This window comes from Heteronotia binoei, chromosome 6, assembly GCF_032191835.1.
Source record: "Heteronotia binoei isolate CCM8104 ecotype False Entrance Well chromosome 6, APGP_CSIRO_Hbin_v1, whole genome shotgun sequence".
Taxonomy (NCBI): Eukaryota; Metazoa; Chordata; class Lepidosauria; order Squamata; family Gekkonidae; genus Heteronotia; species Heteronotia binoei.
The window spans coordinates 87,735,402-87,761,855 of NC_083228.1; the positions used below are offsets into that span (position 1 = coordinate 87,735,402).

Genomic DNA, 26,454 nt, shown 5'->3' on the forward strand with positions numbered 1-26,454 from the left:
ACCTTTGGATTATGGAACTCCCTCTCCATGAAGTATAAGTGCTACTAACCCTTCCTAAAGAGGTGAAACCATCCTTTATTTGTAAGGCATCTGTATCACAGATGTGTTATGTGATCTTACACATTTTTATTATTTGTTCATCTTTGAGACAGAAAGGTGATATTAAAATGCTCTCAATCAATCAATCCTCTAGGGAATATCCCACACCCACAGAGTTGCCAACTTTAGTTATGTAAATTCCTGGAGATTTGAGGGTGGTGCCTTTGGAGAATGGATTTTAGTGAAGGGACGGAGCTCAGTGAAGAGGTGATGCCACAGAATTTGCCTTCCAAAACTTCCACTTCCTCTAGAGAAATTGATCACTGTAGCCTGCAGAGCAATTATAATTCCAAGAGATGTCCATGCCTCACCTGGAGGTTGGCAGCCAAACTATCCCATAATGCAACAATAAGGGGGCTTTATTTGATATAAAGATCCTATTAGTGCATCTGCAGTACTGTGATCTGAACTCTCTGCTCACGACCTGAGTTCGATTCCGGCGGAAGCTGGATTCAGGTAGCCGTCCCAAGGTTGACTCAGCCTTCCATCCTTCCGAGGTCACTAAAATGAGTACCCAGCTTGTTGGGGGGAAAGTGTAAAAGACTGGGGAAGGCAATGGCAAACCACCCCGTAAAAAGTCTGCCGTGAAAACGTTGTGAAAGCAACGTCACCCCAGAGTCGGAAACGACTGGTGCTTGCACAGGGGACCTTTCCTTTCCTTTCAGGGAAAGAAGGAAGTTGTACCATATAAGGAAGTAGATTTGGAATCTTGGGATAGCTGTTTCCATGCCAACTGAGTAATTTCAACAGAAGCTAGGAGCAACTAGTGTTGTGCCTGAGAAGCAAAGGAAGCAGGTCCCTCTTCCAGGCATGTTTCTAAAAAAAAAAATTATTATGGTACAGAAATATCAATGAAGGAAATACAAAATAATGGTTTTCCAGAATAACATATTTATCTCAAAACTATCCTGCGTATTGATATGCTTGGGTACAATTACTTCCCCAAATGCCAGCAACACTTGATGCCTTGAGGAAGTTGCTCTCATTAAACCCAGTTACAGCTTATGAACTGGAGCCTGGGGTTGGCATTCAGGAGATCAGCAAGTGCTGCAAAAGCAAATGTATGGATCTGTGTAGCTCTCCTGTAGCCAAGTCCTTCAACGCACAGGTGTTTCAGTTCCTCTGAGACCACAAACCAAATATCACTCAACTGCCAGCTTGGACTATGACAGGATGGAGGCCCAGGATATATTTAGAAAGGATTCTGAAGCCAGCACTCACTCCCCATTACAGTGGCAGACTAAACTAGGTCGCTCATAATTACTAAATCACGTCTCTTGGGCTCCTTGGACTTTCATTTTTGGACTGGGAAACTCTAAGTATTTGAGACATCTGCATTATTTCCATGTTCTTTGTTTCTGACACAAGAAATGAGCAATGGTTAGAGAAATTCATCTTGCCATAAAATAACTGTGTAGTTTCTGAAGTGCTGCAAAAATCTCTCTTAGTATTTCTGTTATTAAACATGTTTAAGAAATTGTATTTTTTCAGAAAATAACTGGGATTGCCCTTTTACTTCAAAGCCAATACACAAGGACTTAATATTGAAAGATTTCATTCACAAACAGTATCCCTGTCAGGGTGTGGTATGGTGAAAGTCGATGAAGTGTGTGACTAGAGAGACTGAGAGGCCTACTTCAAATCCCTGCTCAACTGCAAAGGTTAGTGGGTGACCTTGGGCTAGCCATTATATCACAGATTAGACTTCCTCACAGGGTTGTGAAGATGAAGGAGGAAGCAATAAATGCTATCCCGGGCAATTTTTGTAAGTTGAGGGGAGGCAATAAATAAATATGACTGCTGTGCTTTTTTTGCTGTTTTTATATACTCCTGTTCAGTTTTGTTTTAGGTTTCCACATTGGGTTTGGCGAAGAGAAGAACCCAGGAGAAGTCCTTTTAGGGGTTGTACAAGCTTCACAAAGCAAATTCTCCGAGAGCAACAGTGGTGTTAGCAGGATTTACATGTGGGCAAGGGCTTAAAGCTGAAAGGGCAGCCAGAAAGGGAGGGGGTTTGAAGAGAACATGTTCTGAAACTAGAACTCTCTCTCCCTCTCTCTCCCTGAAATGTGTCTCCTTCCTCAGGTTTAGGAAATGGATCCCTGCTGGGATTTCCTTTCAAAGGTGACTTGTAACCTACTCATTAGGGTAGATTTCTGCAGGGCACTCACTAACAGTGTCTTTGCCAGGGTCAGCCAAAAGCTGTGTGTGTGGTTGTGTGCGTGTGTATATGTGTGTGCAATTTGGGTGAGGGGGAGCACTTCTCAAAGGGTGGAAAATATCCACTGCCTCTGACAGCCGCAGCAGCAGCAATAGTAGCAACTCTGCAAGGAAGGGAGGAGAGGCACAATGGGTACTATGGAGTTTCAAAAAGACCTCAGTGCAGTAGCTCTAGAAATGCTTCTCATAGTCCAGCCTGAAAAGAGAAAGACCGTGCAGAGGCTGCAGTTAGACAAACAGACGGAGAGCCATGCTTCACACCAAAGCCAAGGTAAAGAAATCCGTATTGATATGGCATCTTGCAGGGGTGGGCAGTGCATGCAATCCTAGAAGCATTAACTAAAAGCTGGATGAAATGAAAAGAGACAACTTACCTCCCTACCCCTACCACACTCTTAACAAAATATGGAAAAATCCTTTTGTCTTAGCTCTGTTTACAGACCTTCAACTTACTTCTTACCAACCTTCAAGAGAAAACAGTTTGCATGGGGTGAGAATCTTATACATGTATACAAAGCAACACAAGGTATTTCTGTGGCATACATGGGGGGCAGCCCATGCAAAGGAATGTGGAAAGGAATCACCACATCTCATATGGTTGTTACGAGGGTAATATATGAACACTGTCCTCCATGTGTTTATTTTACTGCTCAAGAAACCTACAACGTGTTCTTCAGAAAATGCCCTCAGTCTGCAGACAAAGCCACAGAGTGGGCTGAGGCACATGTAATTCAATCTCCAGTCTGTTGCCATCATAAACAAAGGGAACAAATGCTTGAGCAGTATGTGTGTTTATATGTTTGTGTGCATGTGTGCGTGATTAAATACTAGAATGCTCCACTTATAGCTACAGTTGTATAAAAAATCCAAATCATAATTTTTCATGGGCCATAATTTAATGGTAATCTAAGTACCCTCTTTTTACTGTACTGAAAGTACAGTAAAATGAGTGACCTGGGAGAGGGAAGTGACCCCAGTTGACAAGAAGTTAGGACACTGGATCCTGGAAATTGATGAAACAAGCATTTCCATTTGCCACCAGAAAAGTGATTGAAGGATACAAGGCAAGGAGGATGGGGAAGGTAGAGTATGAGACTGTCCTTCTGGAAGAAGCTGCATTTGATTGCTGCCAGTAATGGCTCTCTCTGTTCATGACAAACAGGTTTTCATTCACATTGAAGTGCACTGGAAGGTTTGCATGCCACCTCTATCCTACGCAATATGAATTAATCATAACAGCATGTCCAGGTGGCACACTAGTGGACTTAGGTAATGATTTTCTCAGTCCATCTGCAATATAACAATGGCCTAGTTTACCGGACTTCTACGCAGATTTCTAAGAGTATGTATGCAAAGTGCTCTGCAGTGTTTTGGTATAGTACACAATATTAAAAAAAACTTCACCTGTATTGTCTCAAAAAGTATTCTAGCAATTATGATATTGGATTTATATCCCACCCTATACTCTGAATCTCAGTAAGGTCACCAATATTCAGAACTGCTGAAAGGGTGGGGAATGGGGTAGGCAAATTCTGGGGGACTTGGTCCCCTGGGAGTCTCTGAAACCAGACAAGTCATGTATATTATATCCATGAGCTCGGCCATGCTGGTGGTGAAACTCCCAAGAGGGAATCTTTCTTTGGGGGACTGTGATAGCTCTTGGCAGCCCTAAAGCAGATTAGGGGATGAGATAATAGTGGCTTGCGTAAAGCCACTGCTAGTGTCATCCTGTAACCTTCTAAGCCCATTGACTTCAATTGACATAGAAGGGTGTAACACATCAACTTACTGATGGAGGAGGAAGTTGAATGAGGGACCACCTGGCTCACAGTTTACACTCTTAGCAACTAGCTCTCTGGTACAAAATTCTAGTTCCTCCTCATGGCAATGGGATCAGCCAACTCATCTGCCATAGTTATCAATACTTTAGTACCAAATTTCATCTGCATGTGGAAGATCCTGTTAAAGTGGCCATTGTGTGATCATATCAGCAGTAAGCAGAAAGAGACATTTTGCACAACTTAATCCATACTGTAGAGATCCAGTTGTTCTGAGAGGAAGAAGGGCCTATACAGTGTAAACATGTACTACACACCCAATTCACTTAGCGGTTAGCATTGAACAATATATTAAGAAACAAAACATCATTTATTAAGGTGCATTATTGTGAATGTGTGTGCATGAAGTGCTGACAAGTTGCTTCGAACTTATTGTGACCCTATGAATTAATGTTCTCATAATGTGACCAAAGTACAACAGCCTCAGTTAGTTGTTTACAACATTACAAAAAAGGAGATGGTCTGCTTTTTATCACCTTCCTGAGTGGTAATTGGATAAACTTGCTGAAGCAAACAACTAGTCTAATGCATCCCAAAAATTTACAGTACAATGCTAAGGAAAGTTACACCTTTTTATTTTTGTATATTTTAGGGGGGAGGGGTCTGCACCTGGAAGTCATGGTGACCTCTGGTGACTGACTCCTACTGGTTGCCTGGAGGGTATTCAGAAAAGTGGCTGAATAAAGCCTGCCTCTATCCTTCTGACTGGGTATTTGAAGGACGTCTCCCATCCAACTACTAACCACATTCAACCCTGCTTAACTTTGAAGATCTGATGAGACTGAACTTTCCTGGACTATCCAGGTCAGGGGAAAAGTTACCCCCTTGGTGGGGATTTCAGCAGACCTACAAGGATAAAGTCCTTTGCTGAGGACTGCAGTATTATTGTGGCATAAACTTTTGTGCAGGAGGTAGCAGTGGACTCTTTCTAAACTTTTCTTCGGATGTTAAATCCCCCCCCTGCAATTTTCAGTGAGTATTTATAGTAACACAGATAAGGAAACACTGCAGATATATCTCAGCATTTGTTTATAGCAGTATAGCTCCACATACATTATCTCAACAACTATCCTAATGCTTGATTTAAAATAAATCAGTTCTAGCTAACTCTGGTGATATCTGGCTGATGCCAATGTAGAGCTATGCCTAAGTAAAGTGGGATTCTTAATTTCAATACATTTCAGTGCTTCTAGTACTCATTAAATTTTTCCTGTTCATTTCTATTATCTGTTCTATAATCACAGCACACTAAACTTCAGAAAACTAATTGGAGGGCCTGTAATGAAATAAAAGCAGACAAAAGTTTCCATATTTTAAAATTTAAAACAATAATATGATCTGAACGCCAGTTAAATTTCTGTTCTTAATTTGCTTAGATTTAAATAGCTTCTTGGCTTTTTCAGCAGTAATGTAGGACAAAAAGTTGCTGAACAGTTCCTGCAGTAGACTCCTTTCAATTTGCAGTTCTAGGATGACTTATTTTAGAGCAAACCTCTTTGATCTGTGTAATATTTTCTTCTGAATGCACATGCACAGGACTAGCAGGCACTAATGAAATCTAGGAGATATTTATTCCAGAGCAGCTCTAGCATAAACACTTAAGATGCTATACCATGAACTCCCAAGTCACTCCACATGACAGCAGTAGCTTAGCATGCTTAAACCAAGATCAACCCTAATAAAGTAGAAAGTGTGGGAAGTAGAGATTGGATTTAAATGAAAAAAGGAATATGCACAGAACAATGACGGAATCATCTTCCCACCCACAATATTCCCTTATATTCTGTCTCCCAGCAACACTCTGCTGAACAACAGAGTTAAGTGAGGTGTGCTCATTTCCCCTTTTCAACCTTCCAACTAGAGTTGTAAGCCTCCCTACGAGGCCGAGAATTCTTCTGAAATTACAACTGATCTCCAGACTACAGAGATCGGCTTCCCTGAAGAAAATGGTACTTTTGCACAAACTCTGTGGCATCTGACTCCCCACTAAGCTCCCTTCTCTCCCCCAAACTCTACTGTCCCCAGGCATGACCCCCAAATCTCTAGGAAATCCCCAATGCAAAATTGGAACCCCTATTGTATAGTTCTTTTGCTCTTTTCATTAGATCCTTGTGCCTCTGCCACCTCACAGTGACTGGGACAGATTTGGAAACTGCAGGGTTTTGGTTTTTAAAAAACATTTTCAAAAATCAAAGCGAATACTATGTCTACAATCCAGAAACGGGTCTTTTTAAACCCACTGAAATCAGTGAGCATCATCTTTATCAAACTGATACACCCAATTCTGTGTTGGATCATGGTATAGTATATTTATAATGGTTCCTTTGCAATATCAAGCTATTCTCATTTCCCTTCAGCAGCCCGGCCACTCATTGCTCCTTGATCTACTGCAGTGGAGTGGATTGAACAAAGCATCCAGGCTGGATGTTTGTTGCCAAACAAGGAAGAGTAAAGCGGACAGAGTCAGGAACCAAACAGGGAAGGAAACTGTTCCTTGACTCTGAGCCAACCAGGAGTTACTCTGGGAGATTTTTGTTTGTTTGTTTCTGGCAAGCCCCTTGATTCATTCATTCATGTGGAAGGTTTTAAGTCCTAGCCACATAAATATTGCCTAGCAAACACAGTGCCAGAATTGGGCCTTTAATGCTGCAAAAACAGGCTTTCAATTCAAAGGGGGGAAATTTCAGAACTGAAAAGGAGAGTCCGGCTAAATTGATAGTGAACAGGAAGCATAGCCTGTGGCTTACCAAGGGGGGGGGTGGGGTCTGCCCTGTGTGTAGCTTAAGAAAGGCTTTTGAAGGGGCTCTCAAAGCCAGCACTGTCTTGCTACCTCCAGTTCATCCTCTTCCCTTTTATTTTTAAAATGCAGTTCTGGCTGTAGCCACCAGGGATGCAGGGAAGTCTGAGCATAGCAAGAAGTTGGCTAAGCTTCCCTTTTCTCCAAGACTCAAGCAAACTTCTTTAACAGATCTTGCTGACAGCTGCTACAGTAATCGCTAGCCTGCCGGTCATTTTCTTCAGTAGTCTAGCCTTTCTCTCTCACTTTCCTTGCACCCAGTTCAGCCAGATCTTGCAAAGCAGTAGTTAGGGTGTTGGCAGCACAATAAAACAACTTTTCCTTCTCTTAATTTCTCTCCCTCTTTTCCACACATTTCTTTCTCCCTTCTAGGGTTTCCAGGTCTGACTCAAGAAATATCTGTGGACTTTGGGGGTGGAGACAGGAGACATTAGGGGTGGAGCCAGGAGCAAAGGTGTGACAAGCACGATTGAACTCGAGGGAGTTCTGGCAATCCCATTTAAAGTGTCCGCACACCTTTTAAATGCCTCCCCTCCATTTGGAAATAATGAAGGATAGGGGCACCTTCTTTTGGAGCTCCTAGAATTGGACCCCTGATCCAATCTTTTTGAAACTTGGGGGCCGGGGCTTGAGGAGAGGTGCTCTGCTTAAAATATGGTGCCTCTATCTCAAAACATAGCTCCCCCAGAGCCCTAGATAGCCACAAATAAATTCTCCATTATACTCTACAGGAATCAGTCTCCATAGCATATAATGGAGTGCCCAACAGACATTTCCCTCCCCCCCCCATTTTCTGATTACCCTGAAGCAGGGAAGGGCCTCCAAACCGGGGCATCCCCTGCCCCCAACTGTGGACTCTACTCCCTTCACCTATTTTTCTGTGCACCCTTTTTATTTTCCCTTTGTGGTCTCAAGATCTTCTTATCCCTGTCCTGCTTGGTGACAGAATGTATTTAAGCAAACCTCTGTCAATATTATTCTGGGTACTCTGTACATTGCTCTGGTTTTGTTGCGGGGGGAAGGCCCCCCCTTCAGTTTCTACTGCAGAGTTTCTCTGGTTTGACTTTAGTCCTTTGGAAATAATGGAGAATCTGAGTACTTTCTTTGGAGGTAGTGTGTTCCTTAACATTTAATCTAAAGAAGCTTGCAATCACTATTTTGTGATGCTTTGGCTAGTGTTAGTTAGCAAAAGTTAGTACAAAGGCAGACTCCTAGCTCTCAAAAATACCTTGTTGATGTTTGGGAAGGTCATTTTTTGGGCTTCAAAGTGGAGAACGGAAGCTCTCCTGAGTGCCTGTTCAGAACATGAGTGGTATGATGGATTTTTTTTTTTTTTTTGGCCATCAAGTCACTGCCAATTTATGGTGCCCCTGTAGGGTTTTCAAGGCAAGAGACATTTGGAGGTGATTTGCTATTTTCTGCCTCCACTTCAGCCCTGCTTAGCTTAGTTTAGTTGACAAAATCAGATTATCCTGGGGTTATCCAGGTCAGGCCTAGGCCAAGAGTAATGTGACTGGCCAAAGGTCACCCAACAAGCTTCCATGGCATGAGTAGGGATTTGAACCTGAATTTCCCAGATCCTAGTCCAATACTTTAAGCACTACTGCATGATGACTCTTGTGATGGAATAGTATGTTGAAATTTGATTTTTTTTCCCTTGCATGATTATATATACAAAGTTAAATAAAAGAAACTTTTCACTGTGTTTCTTTTCCGGCCACTGAATATAAAAATGGCACCATTAAGACCAAACTTTGTTCAGCTGCTTTAGACCAACACAGCTACCCACCTGAATCTATTGTCTGGACATTATTATTATTCATTTTATTTCATGATTTTTAATTAAAATAATTTTGTTATATAGAGGAGGGGCCTGGATGGCCCCAGCCTAGCCTGATCTTGTCAAATCTCAAAAGTTAAGCAGGGCCAATGTGGAGGCCAGCAATGACAAACCACCTCTGAGCATCTCTTGCCTTGAAAACCCTATGCAGTTGCCATAAGTCAGCTGTGACTTGATGCCCCCCCTCAAAAAAAATAGAGGAGGGTGTTAAAAATTATCCACCCTGGGCACCAAATAGGCTAGGTACACCACTGAGCATAGCTATAGTGGATTTCTAAGTTGTTGGATAGGTTGGTTAATTAAATGATTGATCCAAATTATTTCCTTTAATCACTTTAGGCTACAAAGTGCTTTTAAAAATGTTCAGCTCACTCTTCCTAACAACAACCTAGTGAGGCAGGTCCTTCGAGTTTCCCTTTTCAGGATGAGGCTATGAGATACCAAGTCCCCTAACCCACCTATGAACTGAGGTCTAAAAACTGAGGTCTCTAGTGCAATAAATATTTTATCCACCATACCAATTGCATCTCAAATAAATAAATATCCTGGTAGTGCAACATAATAGCAGAATTGTTCATATTGCAAAGCATATGTAATGAGTAAGTGGCATAATTTCAGGTTGCTTAGATTTTGTTTTTTAAAGCAGGTTCATAGCTCTCCTGGTTATGGGAGAAAGTCTGAAAACTAGCATGCATTACTGGCAGATGGTTGCAAAGCCCAACAGATCTCTGAGAAATCCCTGTTCCCTAGTCCACTTCTGTTTCTTAATTGCTCTTCCTCTGCTTCCTAACACCTCTCTTTTTGTCAAAATATTCAGAATGTTGTGGTTAATAAAACCTGGCAGGTGGGATGGCATTTCCGTTTTCAGAAGAGGTAATTTCTGCTGATTCCCCTTTCCCATTGCAGGCTCCCATTTTTCCCTTTATGGGCTCTACTGATTCCTAGGAGTACATGGGGGGAGGGGGTGTCAGTGAGCTGAAGCAGGAAAGTCCCACCTTGGAGAGGGGTTAATTACAAAAGCATAATATATGTTACTTCAACACTTCTCTTTCCATAGTTGGGGTGCAGGGTATTCTAACTGTAGCAAGAATTTAATTGTGGGACCAAAAGGAAACAAGACTTTTATATACATCAGTGCTTTCTCAATATGCACAGGAAATATACTGAGGATTTGGCAATATTTTCCACATAAATAAAATACTGAGTAGCCCTGATTTACCTTAATAAAGATAACACTATATCCTAAAATTTGGCCCAATGTAGAAACCTATCTCAAAAATTTCTTTTGAAATGAACATTTTACTGAAGGCTAAGCTAAAATCTCTCTGGTAGGCTGCCCTTTCACATACATTGTGAAGGATGAAAAGATTTACATGGGAAAGCATTAGAGTTGTCATCTCCAAGACAAGAAATTAAAAAGTAGTCATTTTCTCAAGGGAAACGACTCTGTAGTCTGGAGATGGCGCGTAATCTAACCTGAAGATTGGCAACCCTAGGAAGCATTCTAATATCCAGTGGGTTCCAGCAATCTCAAATAAAGCCAAAACGTGGGTTTTGCACACTCAAATGGGCTCTTAGAATCTCATGCTATAACTTTCCATTCTGTAGGCTTTCTAAGGGATGGGAACAGAAAAAACAAGCAACAGCAATATCAAGAAAATGACCTTCAAGGTATGTCACTTCCTCTCACCGTATGTTCATCCATGTGAGAAATATATTCTGTCATGTTGCATGCTAATACTCATTAGAAGCAACTTTATTCTACTAGGAGAGAGGCTCTTGGAAGTTTAACTATCCTCTACTTGTATCTGAAGGTCCAAATGATGCCTGTACTCTTACGAGGTGGTAAAAATGTAATACTAATTTAAATAATTGACAATTCACTGCCCTTTATCAGTACTCCAACATCTGTGTTCACCCTGGATAGTGATGCAGCCCTGATTCCAGCATCAACATTACTGGCACTTTTGGTCACCTTTATAATTCCCCCCCAAAATTTTTTGGCAGAGGGCAGGCAGCAATGGTATTTTGTAGGAATGACAGGAAAAGGTGTAGGTGTAATAACCTTTTTTGGATTGGACAGTGAGGTTGGAAGAGAGCGCTGACACTCAACACCCTGAATATAACTACCTGGATGTAATTTCTGAGCCTCTGGCTATTATTTTTGAAAATTCTTGGAGAACAGGAAAGGTGCCAGAAGATTGTTGTCCCCATCTTCAAGAAGGGGAAAAAAGACAATCCGGGTAACTACCAACCCGTCAGCTTGACATTTATACCTGGAAAAGTTTTAGAACAAATCATCAAACAGTTGGTCCTGGAATATTTAGAAAGAATGGATGTGATTACTAAGAGCCAGCATGGGTTTCTCAAGAACAAGTCATGTCAGACTAACCTGATCTCTTTTTGAGAAAGTGACTACCTTGCTGGATCAGGGGAATGCTGTAGACATCGTTTATCTTGATTTCAGTAAGGCTTTTGATAAGGTTCCCCATACTATCCTTGTTGACAAGTTGGTAAAATGTGGTTTGGATCCTGTTACCGTAAGGTGAATCTGTAACTGGTTGACAGATCACACCCAAAGAGTGCTTGTTAATGGTTCCTCATCCTCTTGGAGAGGAGTAACAAGTGGAGTGCCTCAAGGATCTGTCCTGGGACCTGTTTTGTTCAACATCTTTATCAATGATTTGGATGAAGGAATAGAGAGAATACTTATTAAATTTGCAGATGATACTAAATTGGGAGGGGCTGAAAACACAGAAGAAGACAGAAACAGGATACAGGATGACCTTGACAGGCTAAAATCAATAAAATGTATTTTAACGAAGATAAATGTAAAATTCTGCATTTAAGTAAGAAAAATCCAATGCATGGTTATAGGATGGGGGAGACTTGTCTTAGCAGTAGTATGTGCAAAAAGGATCTAGGGGTCTTAGTGGATCATATGCTGAACATGAGTCAACAGTGTGATGTGGTGGCTAAAAAGGAAAATACAATTTTGGGCTGTATCAACAGAAGTATAGTGTCCAGATCATGTGATGTGATGGTATCACTTTACTCTGCTCTGATAAGACCTCACCTGGAGTATTGTGTTCAATTTTGGACACCACATTTTAAGAAGGATATAGACAAGCTAGAACAAGTCCAGAGGAGGGCAACGAAGATGGTGAGGGGTCTGGAGACCAAGTCCTATGAGGAAAGGTTGAAAGAGCTGGGCATGTTTAGCCTGGAGAGGAGATGGCTGAGAGGTGAAATGATCACCATCTTCAAGTACTTGAAGGGCTGTCATATAGAGGATGGTGTGGAATTATTTTCTGTAGCCTTGGAAGGTAGGACCAGAACCAGTGGGTTGAAATTAAATCAAAAGAGTTTCCGACTCAACATCAGGAAGAACTTCCTGACCGTTAAAGCGATTCTTTGGTGGAACAGGCTTCCTCGGGAGGTGGTGGGCTCTCCTTCCTTGGAGGTTTTTAAACAGAGGCTAGATAGCCATCTGACAGCAATGAAGACAGCAATGAAGATCCTGTGAATTTAGGGGGAGGTGTTTATGAGTTTCCTGCATTGTGCAGGGGGGTGGACTAGATGACCCTAGAGATCCCTTCCAACTCTATGATTCTATTATTCTACTTAAAATGACAAACATAATGCATTGTTATTAGTAGCAACTTGATTTTCACAGACAAACATTAGGCCTTGTACAACTACTCATGCAAACACTCCTGTTGTGGTAATGATAAACCCCAATAAAGCACAGTCATGCCGCCTCTTATGCAATGCCAGCTATCACAGAGCTAGTATCCCAATGCAGTAATTCTTTTTTTTACCAAAAAAAACTGCAAGGCCAGTAACAGCTAGCCTGGGCTAGCCCCAAGCCAGGAATTTCCTCAGGGGTCCTCATACTACCCAAATCCCTAAATCATATGCAAACAAATCCTGTTGGCAGGAATATGTTAATTGGATCTCACAATGTGCAATATACATTTTCCCCCATCCCTGTCCTCACATTTATACCTGTCCTTCCTTCTAGCTGCTGGTTTTATAAGCACAACAATTCTGTAAGGGTGTGAGAGAGTGCCTAGGGTTGCTAGCCTCCAGGTGGGGCCTGGAGATCTCCCACTTTTATAACTGATCTCCAGCTCGCAGAGATCAGCTTCTCCGGGGGAAAATTTGCTTTGAAGGGTGGACTCAATGGCATTGTACCATGCTGAGGTCCCTCCCCCCCTCCCCTCCCCAAACCCTGCCCTCTCCCAGATCCACCCCCAAAGTCTCCAGGTATTTTCCAACACAGACTGGCAACCCTATGACTGGCCCAAGATAACACTTCTTCCATCTCCTCCCTCATTTGAAAGGATGCATACAGAGCTGCCAACAGGCCTTTTAATAGAGGATCAGTATGTGGAAACAGAGCCCCATGGCACAGAGTGGTAAGCTGCAGTACTGCAGTCCAAGCTCTGCTCATGACCTGAGTTCATTGCCAGTGGAAGCCAGGTTCAAGTAGCCAGCTCAGGGTTGAGGCTGGTAAAATGAGTACCCAGCTTGCTCGGGTTAAAGTGTAGATGTCTGGGGAAGGCAATGGCAAACCACCCCATAACAAAAAGTCTGCCATGTTTGTGACATCACCCCATGGATTAATAATGACTTGGTGCTTCCATAGGAGACCGTTTTTACCATGTTGAAATGGGCAGCTGAAGATTTTCATGGCAAGGGCATAAATAATATCACTTGGTAAATCATTCTATCAATCCTCTGTTACATGATCAGAACAAGACATATTTTCTCCAGGGCTGTTGGCAACCCTAGTTGCAGAATTTCTAGCTGTATACCACCAACACTTACATGCTTATTGAGCCCCAGGATAACCACTCCCCCCCCCCCCAATTTTGTCCTCCAGCGCCATCATCACCAGAAATCTGGGCACCAAAGGGAAATTAACGATTCACTGAATCTAATAATTTGTAGCAATGACCACCATCTCTGGATATCTATTGAGGATATCTTGTCATATAATGAATAGTCAGAAAATCTCCTTGTACCAGCATGGAGGTGTCAACAAATCAATTTCAGGCACTGTGGTTGGATTACTGTACTTGTGAAGTCTGACACTATGAAGCAGCCGGTGCTCCTACAGTATTTTTGAATGCTATGATGTAACTGCAGATTGAGCCATATTAAAACAAACACATGGCCATCTCCCACATTGCAGCAATATCTCATCATTCATGGGCCTGAGCCATGACAGGCATAAGATATGTGGTACCCAGAATGGCAAATGCATATTTGAAATGCTATTGCTTCTCTCTGAGTACTGTCAAGATACAGATCTTTGGAAGAATAAGGATGCAGCCTAACTCTCCTTTACAGAGCCTGATCCATCATGAGGACTTGGAGTGAGTAGCAACTGTAATAAATCAATATCAAACTGCAAGGCTAAAATAACATGATATAGCCCAAGCCATTGTCCTTTGAAAACCAGTTTCTGAAAGGTAAGCATTGCCTTGCAGGTTTAGACAACATATCGGTTTTGCTCTGTATTCTACAACAATGGCTAGGTCAGTCACTGGGCTGCCAAGCAGGAAACCACCAGCGCCTGTTGCTTCTTCTCAGCACTTGGTAATCCAATGAAAATTTTATGTTTTGATGCTGGCATGTTTCCAGCCAGAAGCAGTTCCCTGGCTTTAGAACTTTCCTCAAAAATGCCTCACATATGTGGCCTTTCCTTGGCAATAATTTATAGCTAACCAGGCTGTCTCATTGGATCTTGAGGTCTGTGGTGGGAGAAAGGAAAAGTAGACGAAAGGGCCTGAAGGCTGCCAAAGCTGGCTTTAAATGGTAAAAGCTAGCACCTCCAGTTTGCTCCTGCCAATGTATTTTGCAAACATCAACCTCTGAACATTCATCAGGGGGAGCCCACATTGTGTCACAGTAGTCTAGCTTCAAGTCAGGCTTAATTTGAATCAGAGCTCAGTTCTGAAATTTATACATGTGCCTAATGCCTTTCTCTCATCAGTGTATAACCACATCTAGCCATCCCCCCATCTAGGATTAGAGGAAACTTCTTGGCAATCTGAGCTCTTGTACAGAATGAAAGAATTTGAAGATTATGAAGCTATAGATTATCATTTCAGGAAATGAATCTGAAAGAAAGGGTATTAGCCAAATAACAGATTCATAGAGTCCTGCTATATCAGACCATGGTGCATGTAGTCTAGCACACTGTTTCCGATAGTGGACAGCCTTGTGGATCTGGTAAAGTTGCAAGACCTTGAAAATGTAAGCTTAACTGTGTGTGAAGCTTATGGAACCTTGCCATGCTCTGATGATTGTTGAAGAAAGCTGGTTAAAGCTTTTATCGAAATGGGGGAAGGAAAAGTACTACCTTGTCACTGTGGATGCTGTGCTTCAAGATTTACTGATTCTCAAGAATTTCTGAAAACTACTGTTTATACTTACTTTGCGTCTCTTCAGAAGCAAGACCAGAGATCCTGTTGGAAAGGGAAGGACCTTACATGAAACTATACGTGAACTGTTGTATTTTAAGAGTTCTTCATTAAGCACTTGTTTTGGGGTGTTTGCATCAGGGTATGTTTGTTTGAATATTTCATATGCAAGAGTGTTATTTAGTAATTATATTTTTTTCTAATAATTGGTATTGTGAATTTTTGTAGAGGCTGGTTAGCACAGAACCCTTTGGGGTTTTCTCCTGTCATTCTTTGCCGTGTTTCTCTATTTGGTTTGCACAGCCTCCAAGTGGTGGCTGGAGACCTCCCACTATTGCAGCTGATCTCCTGGCATCATAGATCAGTTCAGCTAGAGAAAATGGCCACTTTGGAAGGTGAACTTTATGGCGTTATATCTCACTGAGGCACCCCCCCCCCAATCCTGCCCTAATCCTCCATCCACTCCCCAAATCGCCAGGTATTTCCCAACCCAGAATTGTCAACCCTAATTATCCCCCAAACTGCCCAGTAATTAGCATTTATTCCCTTTTTTCCCTCTGAACTGGAACTTCCATTCTGGTATCATGACTAGTTGCAATCCTTTTAAAACCATCTAAACCAGGCCTTCATGACCAGTAATCACACATTGATGTCACAAGAAGTGGCTCTAAGTTTTTTTTTAAACAGCCTTAATAAGCATGACAAAAGAAGGAAGTGGAAAACATGACAGATTGTCATTGACTGGATTGTGTCTATCTGACCTGAGATAAATTAATTACATACCTGAGCCAATGAGTGTGTATCCCCAATGCTAGAGACACTACCTTTTAGAATTAAACTGGAAATTTGTCCCCAAAAAAGGCAGACTGATTTCTCACTAGCATTGCTCCACCCCCCAGGCTTCTGTTTTCCCTGGCACAGATTGATTTCCCACCAGTTGCTCCATGGGCGCATTTTGACATGGGGCTCCATCCAGTTCCCCACGCAGTTTTACGATGCTGTCTTTTAAGGATTATGATGCTGTGTGGGGAATTGGAAGGAGCCCCACATCAAAATGTACCTGCAAAGCAACTGGTGGGAAATGGATCGTTTGCTTGCGCAGGTCATAATCAGGTATGCCTTGAGCATTATTTAACTCTTTGGCAGTAAAGATATTTCTGGCAATTCTAGACTTGTAAAGTCATAGGTTATGGAGGTGATAAAGCACAAAATTGGGAGGGGTTATCATTTTTTAAAATGTTCCCCTATGTAATCACCTGTCTGCTAATAGGCACTTGTACATGAGTGAGAAAAGTTCTAGCCCAGCAGCTTGTGGGAATTTCCTTTAATCTATTAATCCAGAAGAGTATTCAAAAATGGCATACTCCCACCTCAGCCTGAAATAGTACAATCTCTTCTCTCATCTCAACATTCTGCCAACTTATTCTGCTTCATGTGTAGACTAGTCCTATGGCACAGCCACATTTGTAATGCAGCATACAAATCTGGCTTCCCCATCTCAAAAATGATATCAAGGATGTGTAAATAATGCAGAAAAGGGAAACCAAAATGATCAAGGAACTGGAACATCTTCACTATGAGGAAAAGCTAAGAAGTTGGAGTTTTCTTTTTAGAAGAGAGACACAAATTCCAACAACTCAATGTTTGCACTGAAATTTAAAATTTATAAATTGAATTGTCTGTTTTTAATTAATGTTTTGTAGATTTGCTGTCTGTATTCCAAATTAATTTCTGTCCTGTTTGGCATCCCCTTGCCTTCCTTCTTTCCTGTTTAGGAGCTTAGTTTCATTGCTGTTAATATATGTGTATTTTTAAAGCTGATTTTAATGTTTTTCTTGTTCACTACCTTGAGGGCCCTAAATTGGGGAAAAAGGCAACATAAAAACATTATCAATATATAATCTCCTTTTGTGATGACAGGAATCATCACTGCAGTTTCTATACCATGACCAAAGCCCTGTTCTTGTGTTTGTAATACTTCCTTTCTGTCACCAGGCCATGACGTTCAGATGCAGCAAATCATTACATCCTGCTCAGATGAAGGTATGTGGTAAACTAATAAATGACATGACAGTTTCTTATGCCCAAGTTGCAAATTCTGTGAGAAACTGTCTCCTAGGTTATTATAAAACTCATAAAGAACTTAGAAAAGTTATTTTGAAAAGTAACTATGACATCATTAAACTAAAAAGTCCCAGAAGTTCAGAAAAATCCAAGTTTGGAATTCAGCTTCCATTGGGTAGAATAATTCTTTTCTCTGTCATTGTTTTCAGACTTATATAGACAAGGCAAGTTTGTGCAGACTCAATGTACTGCAGTGTGGGGGTAGGAAGGAGTGTAGCTGGAAATCTGCATAGGTACCGTGATGTTGGCCAATGGGATGTCAAAGTGTATAGGAGCAGAAATATATTTGCTCCTCAAGTGTTCATATTTATTTTCATACAGTCTCAGGAATATTTTAAAACTTAATTTTACAACAATATAATATATATTTAAGATTTAACATTTTAAAATATAGAATTTAAATTCTTAGATGAAACCATTCAGTTTATAAAGACAGACAGAGAAAAATCTGGAACATATTTCAACAATGGTCATTGTTAAAAAAAATTCCATGGCAGTAATGGGAATAATGGAGGCAAGGTACTTTACACTTGCTATATCTGAGCAAGGTACTTTACACTTGAGCCCGCTTGGGAAAGGGCGGAATATAAATTTACCTAAATAAATAAATATGGAAGAGCCTGAACACAGAGGCTGTATCAAAGGGCCTTTGTAACAGTTATAACACATGAACTGGCCTTAACATTAGAAGTCCTCCCATAGTGGTTTCCACAGTGATGACTCATGATATGATCATTGTTAGCTTTTTCTGATAACTGTAAAGTTAGTTGGCTGGTTGTATTAGTGTAAAACAGTGGTTAGTATGTTGGAAATGGAAGTCTGAAGTACCACTTTATTGTGAAAACTCACTGGGTGACTTTAGGCTAGTCACACACTCTCATCTTAACCCACTTCAAATGGTTGCTGTGAAGATAGAATGGAGGAGAGAACAATGTTGTAAACCTTCTTGGTCTCCATTGGGGAGAAAGGGGGGATATAAAAATCTAAACAAACAGGCTGATAACAGATGGGCATTTTGGGAAGGATTGGAGGCATCCCAAATTGGGCCGGCTCAAAAAGAAATTTGGGACTGCTCAAAAAGAAACAGTGGTAGCTTTCTGAGCTGCTCTGAGGACGCTGGAGGACAGGATGAGTACGGTATGGGGACAGGGCGAAGGTTTGGAAGGGTTTGGAAGGGTTTTTCATGTCAGTTTCTGAGGCGTCTCTGAGTTGCCTCAAAGTGTCCGTCTGTTATCAGCCACAGCATTGCATTCATGGATAAAATTGTCATATATACATGAAGGTATCTCAAAGACACAGATGGGTTATTGCAGCACCTTATGCCCAAAGTTCATGTTAAATATTTTGACAAGTTGAGTCTAGGTTGTCCCAGCCCAACTTGTGTTCCTTGCAATTTCACAGTTGTTGGAGGGAATGTAATTTATAAGTATTTCAAGCACATAGGGCTCCAAAGTTATGTAAATAACTCCCTGTTGGGTGGGAGCATTCCAGCTTCTAAGAATGGCATAGGGGGAGGCAAGTGCCCCTTCCCCCCACTGCAATGTAAAGCCAAAAAGAACTCCCTCTGATTCTTAAAATGACATTCCTCATAGTTGTTTCGTGATTGCAAAGAAAGTGAGCCAGATCAAGGGAACATAGACCAAACTCACACAAAAATGTAATGTGTGGTTTAGTCCTAAGGCAAATACTGCTAGAACCTCCCTTCAGTTATAGAGTTGCCCTTGAGAAGTGTTCAGAAACTTCAGTTGAATTTGATGTTGCCAATCCCCAGTTGAGTGATTGGAGAAAACCCAAAGGTTCCATGATAACCAGCCTCACAAAGGAGGAAACAAATAAACAAAAAATAGAAAATAATTAACACTTAATGACACTCTCATAACAATGATGTCGACCTTGGAGATTGTAACTTAATTGTGTGCCAAAAATAGTGGAATCTTGCCATGCTCTGATATATTGTTAAAAGCTAGTCAAAGAAACTAGAGCTGATAGACAGAGTGCCTGAAGAACTATGGATGGAGGTTCGTGACATTGTACAGAAGGCAGCAATCAGCACCATCCCAAAGAAAAAGAAATGCAAGAAAGCAAAGTGGCTGTCTGATGAGGCTTTACAAATAGCTGAGGAAAGAAGGAAAGTGAAAGGCAAAGGTGAAAAAGAAAAATTCACCCAACTGAATGCAGATTTTCAGAGAACAGCAAGGAGAGATAAGGAAGCTTTCCTGAAGGAACAATGCAAAGCAATAGAGGAAAATAATAGAATGGGAAGGACAAGAGATCTCTTCAAGAAAAGTGGAGAAATCAAGGGAACGTTTCGTGCAAAGATGGCCATGATAAAGGACAAAAACAGTAGGGATGTAGCAGAAGCAGAAGAGATCAGGAAGAGGTGGCAAGAATACACAGAAGAATTATACAAGAAGGATCTCAATGTTCAGGACAAACATGACAGTGAAATCGCTGACCTTGAGCCAGACATCCTGGAGTGTGAAGTCAAATGAGCCTTAGAAAGCATTACTAACAAAGCGAGCGGAGATGACAGTATCCCAGTTGAGCTATTCAAAGTCCTAAAGATGATGCTGTTAAAGTGATGCACACATCAGGTGAACAAATTTGGAAAACACAACAGTGGCCACAGAATTGGAAAAGATCAGTTTATATTCCAATCCCAAAGAAGGGTAATGTGAAAGAATGTTCAAACTATTGCACCATTGCACTCATTTCATCCCAGAGACAGAAACAACTGGTGCTTGCACAGGGGACCTTTCCTTTCCTTTGTACATCAGGGTATGATAGTAGAAATATTTGTTATGAGAGTGTCATGAAGTGTTAATAATTATTTTCTATTTTTGTTTATTTGTTTTCTTCTTTGTGAGGCTTTGTGTGGTTATCACGGTACCTTTGGGTTTTCTGCCATGATTTTCTGTTTGGTTTGCACAATCCCCAGTTGAGGGCAAGAAATCCCTTGGTTTGAAGCCCCCCCCCCACTTCAGGGTTATCAGAAAGCGGTGGGGGGTGAATATCTGCTGGGCACTCCACTATACCCTACAGAGACTGGTTCCCATAGGGTATAAAGGAGTAGAAATCAATCCATGGGTATCTGGAGCATGGGAGGGAGGCTGGCTGTTTTATTTTTTAAGGTAGAGGCTCTAAATTTTCAGCATAGCATCTGGTACCTCTCCTCAAAAAAAAAAGAAAAAACAATTCTGTGAACCCAATTCCGTGAACCCAAAAAGAGGGTGCTTCATTATTTTCAGTGAAGGGAAGGCACTTTTAAAAAGCACGGTCCCTTTAAGTGTGATAGCCAGAGTTCCATTGTACTTGTCACAACCTTGCTCCTGGTTCCAACCACAAAGTCCTCAGATATTTCCTGAGTCAGACCTGGCAACCCTAGTTGGGTGCAGAATGTTGCTGCCAGGATGTTGGCTGGAATTAGTTGTAGGGAACATATTCCAGTTTGGTCCATCTATACCATTTTTCCAATCTGTTTCCAAGCATAATTCAGGTTGTTGGTGCTGACCTTTAAACATTTGTATGGTTTGGGATCAACACACCTGAAAGACTGCCTACTCCCTTATGAACCTGCCTGGCCAATATGATCACCTTCAGAGGCCCTACTTCAGGTGCCTCCAACTTCTGTGGTTGAGCAGACGTCAATACAGGAGAGGGCCTTCTCAGTAACGGCACCAAAATTCTGGACTCTCTCTTCAGGGACTTGTCTATCTCCTTTTGTTGCTATCTTCCTCAGGGAAACTTATCCATCTCCTGTTGCCACCTTCCACCAGTTGATGAAGAGAGCTTTTTTGTTTTTTGTTTTGCATTTGGTGTTCACTTAGTGATCCCTCTTTACTGCTCAAAATTTCATTTGTTTTTATGTTTTTGTGTGTATTTTAACTCTGGTTTTAATTGTTTTAATGATGTGTTGGGGTAGACTGGTTTTAATGGTTTTAAAGCGTGATCTTACTTTGTGTGTTTGATGTTAGTTGCCTTAGTGACTCTTCTGAGGGCAGAAAGACAGGGTAGAAATTTTGTAAACTAAATAAATAAATAGGCATTATTTGGTCTCTGATGACTTCTGTATCCCCTTTACACCTGGATGAGAATGTAAGATTTGCCTTAACGAACCAGAGTGACAATTCATTTAGCTCAGCATTCTGTTTCCAAAGGCAGCCACCACACCCTCTGTCACCTATAAAGCAAACCAAGATGGAGATTGTTTTCTAGTCTTCTTTAGTAGGTTCTTAAAATCATACTAACCAAATGTGTCAGCCTTTGTTGTTTCCATTTCTTGATGAATCTGCAAAACTCCAAGCCTTCCCCCATCCCATGGCTTTATGCTGTAAATCTTTTTCTCAAACAAGTTGTATTGGAAGGGCAATGGTAAATCATACCTGGCAGAGGAAGATTAGAAAGAATCCCATAAAAGACTGAACCTTAAAAAAAACATACAAAACAAAGAACATCTTTCGGGAAGCTGTAAGAATCAAGGGATGACAGACCAATTGCTTGTCTTCATTGTCTGGAAAGTTACTGCCACACAAAATTTTAACATACATTTGTAAATACCCAGAGGCTCCCAGCCAATTACCGTGTTTGATGAGGTAACATTGAGTGCAAATGGAACACAGTTGTCAAAATACATCTTGACTTTTGGAAGTCACCTAGTCCCTCATGTTTTTTTTTTTTAAATATGTTTCTCAAATTATGGTGAACTATCATAAAATAGACAACAGATTAATTAAACAGCGAATACGGAAAACATGCATGGCAATAGGCTAGATATATGTGGAATCAGTTCGTGAAGGGCAACTATAGTTTTGTTAAATACAGTACAAATGAGATGAGCAAAAGAATAAACAGTGAGGATGGAGGGTGACACAAAAGGAAATAGAGAATCTGAAATTCTGAGCTGATTAACAAAAAGCATGTGGTATTATGAAGTGATGTTGTGTGCTGTGACTTAAGGAATAGTTTTTTTCTGTTCTTTTGTCTTGGGCATATATTAATAAATTGAATTTCTGTGCCCATTTTTGATCATTTCCAAAATTTTTGTTGGTTTTAGGTACTCAAGTAACCGTAGAGGTACATGCTAGAAATTCCACCCCACAGTTGTTCAAGAAACTCTCCTTTGGGAAAGGTATTCTGTTTTTGAAAAAAACTAACTTTTTTGTAATTAATAGCAATTCAGTTCAATTCACTTGAATTGTTTGTAACAATAGGTTATCTCAGATATTATAATATCAGATTAGAACACAACAGCCTGAACATTGTTTATAGACTGCTACCTGATCAAAGGATCCTGTCATGAAGCGTCCAGCTACACAAAACCCATTTTGAAGGTTTTTTTGTGAAACATATATGTGATTTTTAAACCAAAACTGAATAACTGAATCTTCATGTTTCAAAATCATGAATCCCCATTATCAATTATATCTCCATTAAACTGAGGAAGCTGATGTATCATGTCAACTTGATAGCCTAATTAATCACTTATCAGAAATGGTGTCTTGGTCAACCCCCACTTCTATAGCAGGTAATCAGAGTTTCCCCTCCCCAGTCAGTTCGTTCTACCAGACTTGACCATGTGTTTGGTGATACACAAGGATCTTTTGTCCAGCAAATGGTACTTCATAGAAGAAAAATCCACATCCAATATGTGGGTCAATGGACATGATGCCATTTATCAGAATATGATTTCCTATATTTCAAACACATGGGGGGAGGGCTGATTACTGCCATCAGACAGTAAATTGTATATCCAATAATGTCAAGGTCATAAGAACATAAGAGAAGCCATGTTGGATCAGGCCAATGGCCCATCCAGTCCAACACTCTGTGTCACACAGTGGCCAATATGTGTGTGTGTGTGTGTATACAAACATACACACACACACACACACACACATATATATATTTAAAGCCCTATATGGCCGAGGACCAGCCTACCTGAAGGACCGTCTCTCCCCGTATGAACCCCAGAGAGCACTGAGGTCAGTAGGAAAGAACAGACTGACTACCCCTGGGCCAAGACAAATTAAACTACAGAACACTCGCTCTCGGGCCTTTTCGGCCGCAGCCCCACATCTCTGGAACCAACTCCCAGAGGAGGTGCGGGCCCTGCGGAACCTTGATCAGTTCCGCAGGGCCTGCAAGACCACCCTTTTTAAATTAGCTTATGAATAACTGGAAATCCGCCATCAGCATCAACTAGAAGAGTGTCAAGGATAGCGTTTAATTATGTTTTAGTTAATTGTTTTAATTCAGGCTTTTAAGGTTAATTTAATGTTTAATTTAATGTTTTTAATGTAACTGTTTTATTGTTGGTGCACCATGGGGCACCGTATTGTTAGCCGCCCTGAGCCTGCTTCGGCAGGGGAGGGCGGGGTACAAATAAAAATTTATTATTATTATTATTATACTGTGGCTAATAGCCACTGATGGACCTCTGCTCCATATTTTTATCCAATCCCCTCTTAAAGCTGGCTATGCCTGTAGCCGCCACCACCCCCTGTGGCAGTGAATTCCACATGTTAATCACCCTTTGGGTGAAGAAGTACTTCCTTTTATCCATTTTAACCTGACTGCTCAGCAATTTCATTGAATGCCCATGAGTTCTTGTATTGTGAGAAAGGGAGAAAAATACTTCTTTCTCTATTTTCTCCATCCCATGCATAATCTTGTAAACCTCTATCATGTCACCCCGCAGTCTATGTTTCTCCAAGCTAAAGAGCCCCAAGCGTTTTAACCTTTCTTCATAGGGAAAGTGTTCCAAACCTTTAATCATTCTAGTTGCCTTTTTCTGCACTTTTTCCAATGCTATAATATCTTTTTTGAGGTGCAGTGACCAGAATGGTACACAGTATTCCAAATGAGACCGCACCATCAATTTATACAGGGGCATTATGATACTGGCTGATTTGTTTTCAATTCCCTTCCTAATAATTCCCAGCATGGCGTTGGCCTTTTTTATTGCAATCGCACACTGTCTTGACATTTTCAGTGAGTTATCTACCACGACCCCAAGATCTCTCTCTTGGTCAGTCTGCCAGTTCACAACCCATCAACTTGTATTTGTAGCTGGGATTTTTAGCCCCAATGTGCATTACTTTGCACTAGGCCACATTGAACCTCATCTGCCACATGGACTCCCACTCACCCAGCCTCAACAGATCCCTTTGGAGTGCCTCACAATCCTCTCTGGTTCTCACCACCCTAAACAATTTAGGGTCATCTGCAAACTTGGCCACTTCACTTCACTCCAGATCATTAACGAACAAGTTAAAGAGCATGGGACCCAGTACCGAGCCCTGCGGCACCCCACTGCTTACCGTACTCCACTGCAAAGACTGCCCATTTATACTCACTCTCTGCTTCCTATTAATTAGCCAGTTTTTTATCCACAAGAGGACTTGTCCTTTTACTCCATGATTCTCGAGCTTACTAAGGAGCCTTTGATGAGAAACTTTATCAAAAGCTTTCTGGAAGTCAAGGTAAACTACATCTATTGGGTCCCCTTTGTCCACATGTTTGTTCACCCCCTCAAAGAATTGTAACAGGTCAGTGAGGCAAGATCTTCCCTTACAGAACCCATGCTTAGTCTTCCTCAATAATTTGTGTTCATCAATGTGCCTACTCATTCTGTCCTTGATAATGCTTTCTACCAACTTTCCCGGTATTGAAGTCAGACTGACTGGCCTGTAATTTCCCGGATCTCCTCTGGAACCCTTTTAAAAGATGGGGGTGACATTTGCTACCTTCCAGTCCTCAGGAACAGAGGCAGATTTCAATGAAAGATTACATATTTTTGTCAGGAGAACCACAAGTTCAACTTTTAGTTCTTTCAGAACTCTTGGATGTATGCCATCCGGACCTGGTGACTTATTAGTTTTTAATTCGTCAATCTGTTGTAGGACCTCCTCTCTTGTCACCTCAATTTGACTCAGGTTTTTCAATACCCCTTCCAAAATTAGTGGTTCTGGAGTGGGCAAACACTTCTCATCTTCCACAGTGAAGACTGAGACAAAAAATGCGTTCAGCTTCTTACCCATTTCCCTATCCTCCTTCAGTAATCCTTTTACCCCTTGGTCATCCAAGGGCCCCACTGCCTCCCTGGCTGGTTTCCTGCTTCTAATATATTTGAAGAAATTTTTATTGTTGGTCTTTATGTTTTTTGCAATATGCTCCTCATAGTCCCTTTTTGCCTGTCTGATCAGTCTTGCATTTGATTTGCCACAGCCTGTGTTTCCTTTTATTAATCTCACTTGGACTAGCTTTCCATTGCTTAAAGGAGTCCTCCTTACCTTTTACAGCTTTTATCTGAGCTTCTAGGATTGTAGTTTTAAATACCCTCCAAGCTTCCCCAAGGGTTTTGACTGTATTTACCTTTCCTTTCAGTTTCCTCTTCACATGCCTCCTCATCTCAGAGAATTTACGCCTTTTAAAATTAAACGTGGTTGTGCTGGTCTTTTGGGGCAACTCCCTATTTATACAAATGGTGAAATCAATAATGTTATGGTCACTACTCCCAAGCGGTGCGATCACTTTTATATCTCTCACCAAGTCTTGGGCATTACTTAGGACCAAATCCAGGATCACCGCACCCCTGGTAGGTTCTGTGACCATCTGCTCCATAGCACAGTCATTGAGAGCAAATAGAAACTCAATCTCTTTCTCTCAACCAGAACACATATTGACCCAATCAACCTGCGGTTAGTTAAAATCACCTATTACGACACAGTTTTTATGTTTAGCCACTATCTTTAATCCTTCCATCATATTATAATCATCCTCTATCTTTTGATTTGGTGGGCAATAACAAACTCCCATAGTTAAATTTCCTTTTGGGCCCTCTATTTCAACCCAAAGCATTTCTAGAAGGGAATCTAATTATTTGACCTCAGTCTTACTGGACTGTATACCCTCTCTGACATACGGAGCCACCCCACCTCCAGCCCTTCCCTTCCTATCCTTCCGATATAACTTATATCCAGGAATCACCGTGTCCCACTGATTCTCCTCATTCTACCAAGTTTCTGAAATTCCCACAATGTCTATGTTTCCCCCTAACACTAAACATTGCAACTCACCAATTTTACTTCGAACACTTCTAGCATT

The 26,454-nt window shown here is 41.2% G+C and overlaps 1 protein-coding gene across 2 annotated transcripts in view; it reads left to right on the plus strand.

The window, feature by feature from the left end:
- Window positions 1-2,271: 2,271 nt before the first annotated feature.
- Window positions 2,272-26,454, plus strand: part of KY (kyphoscoliosis peptidase) — a 42,460-nt gene continuing 18,277 nt past the window's right edge. The window contains exons 1-4 of one of the 2 annotated variants that reach the window (XM_060242068.1): window positions 2,272-2,587; window positions 10,400-10,462; window positions 17,221-17,268; window positions 22,403-22,477. In XM_060242068.1, the coding sequence (XP_060098051.1) occupies window positions 2,446-2,587; window positions 10,400-10,462; window positions 17,221-17,268; window positions 22,403-22,477 (328 nt within the window). In that variant the 5' untranslated portion in view covers window positions 2,272-2,445. The remainder of the gene's footprint in view (window positions 2,588-10,399; window positions 10,463-17,220; window positions 17,269-22,402; window positions 22,478-26,454) is intronic. The other variant, XM_060242067.1, reaches the window with a different exon arrangement.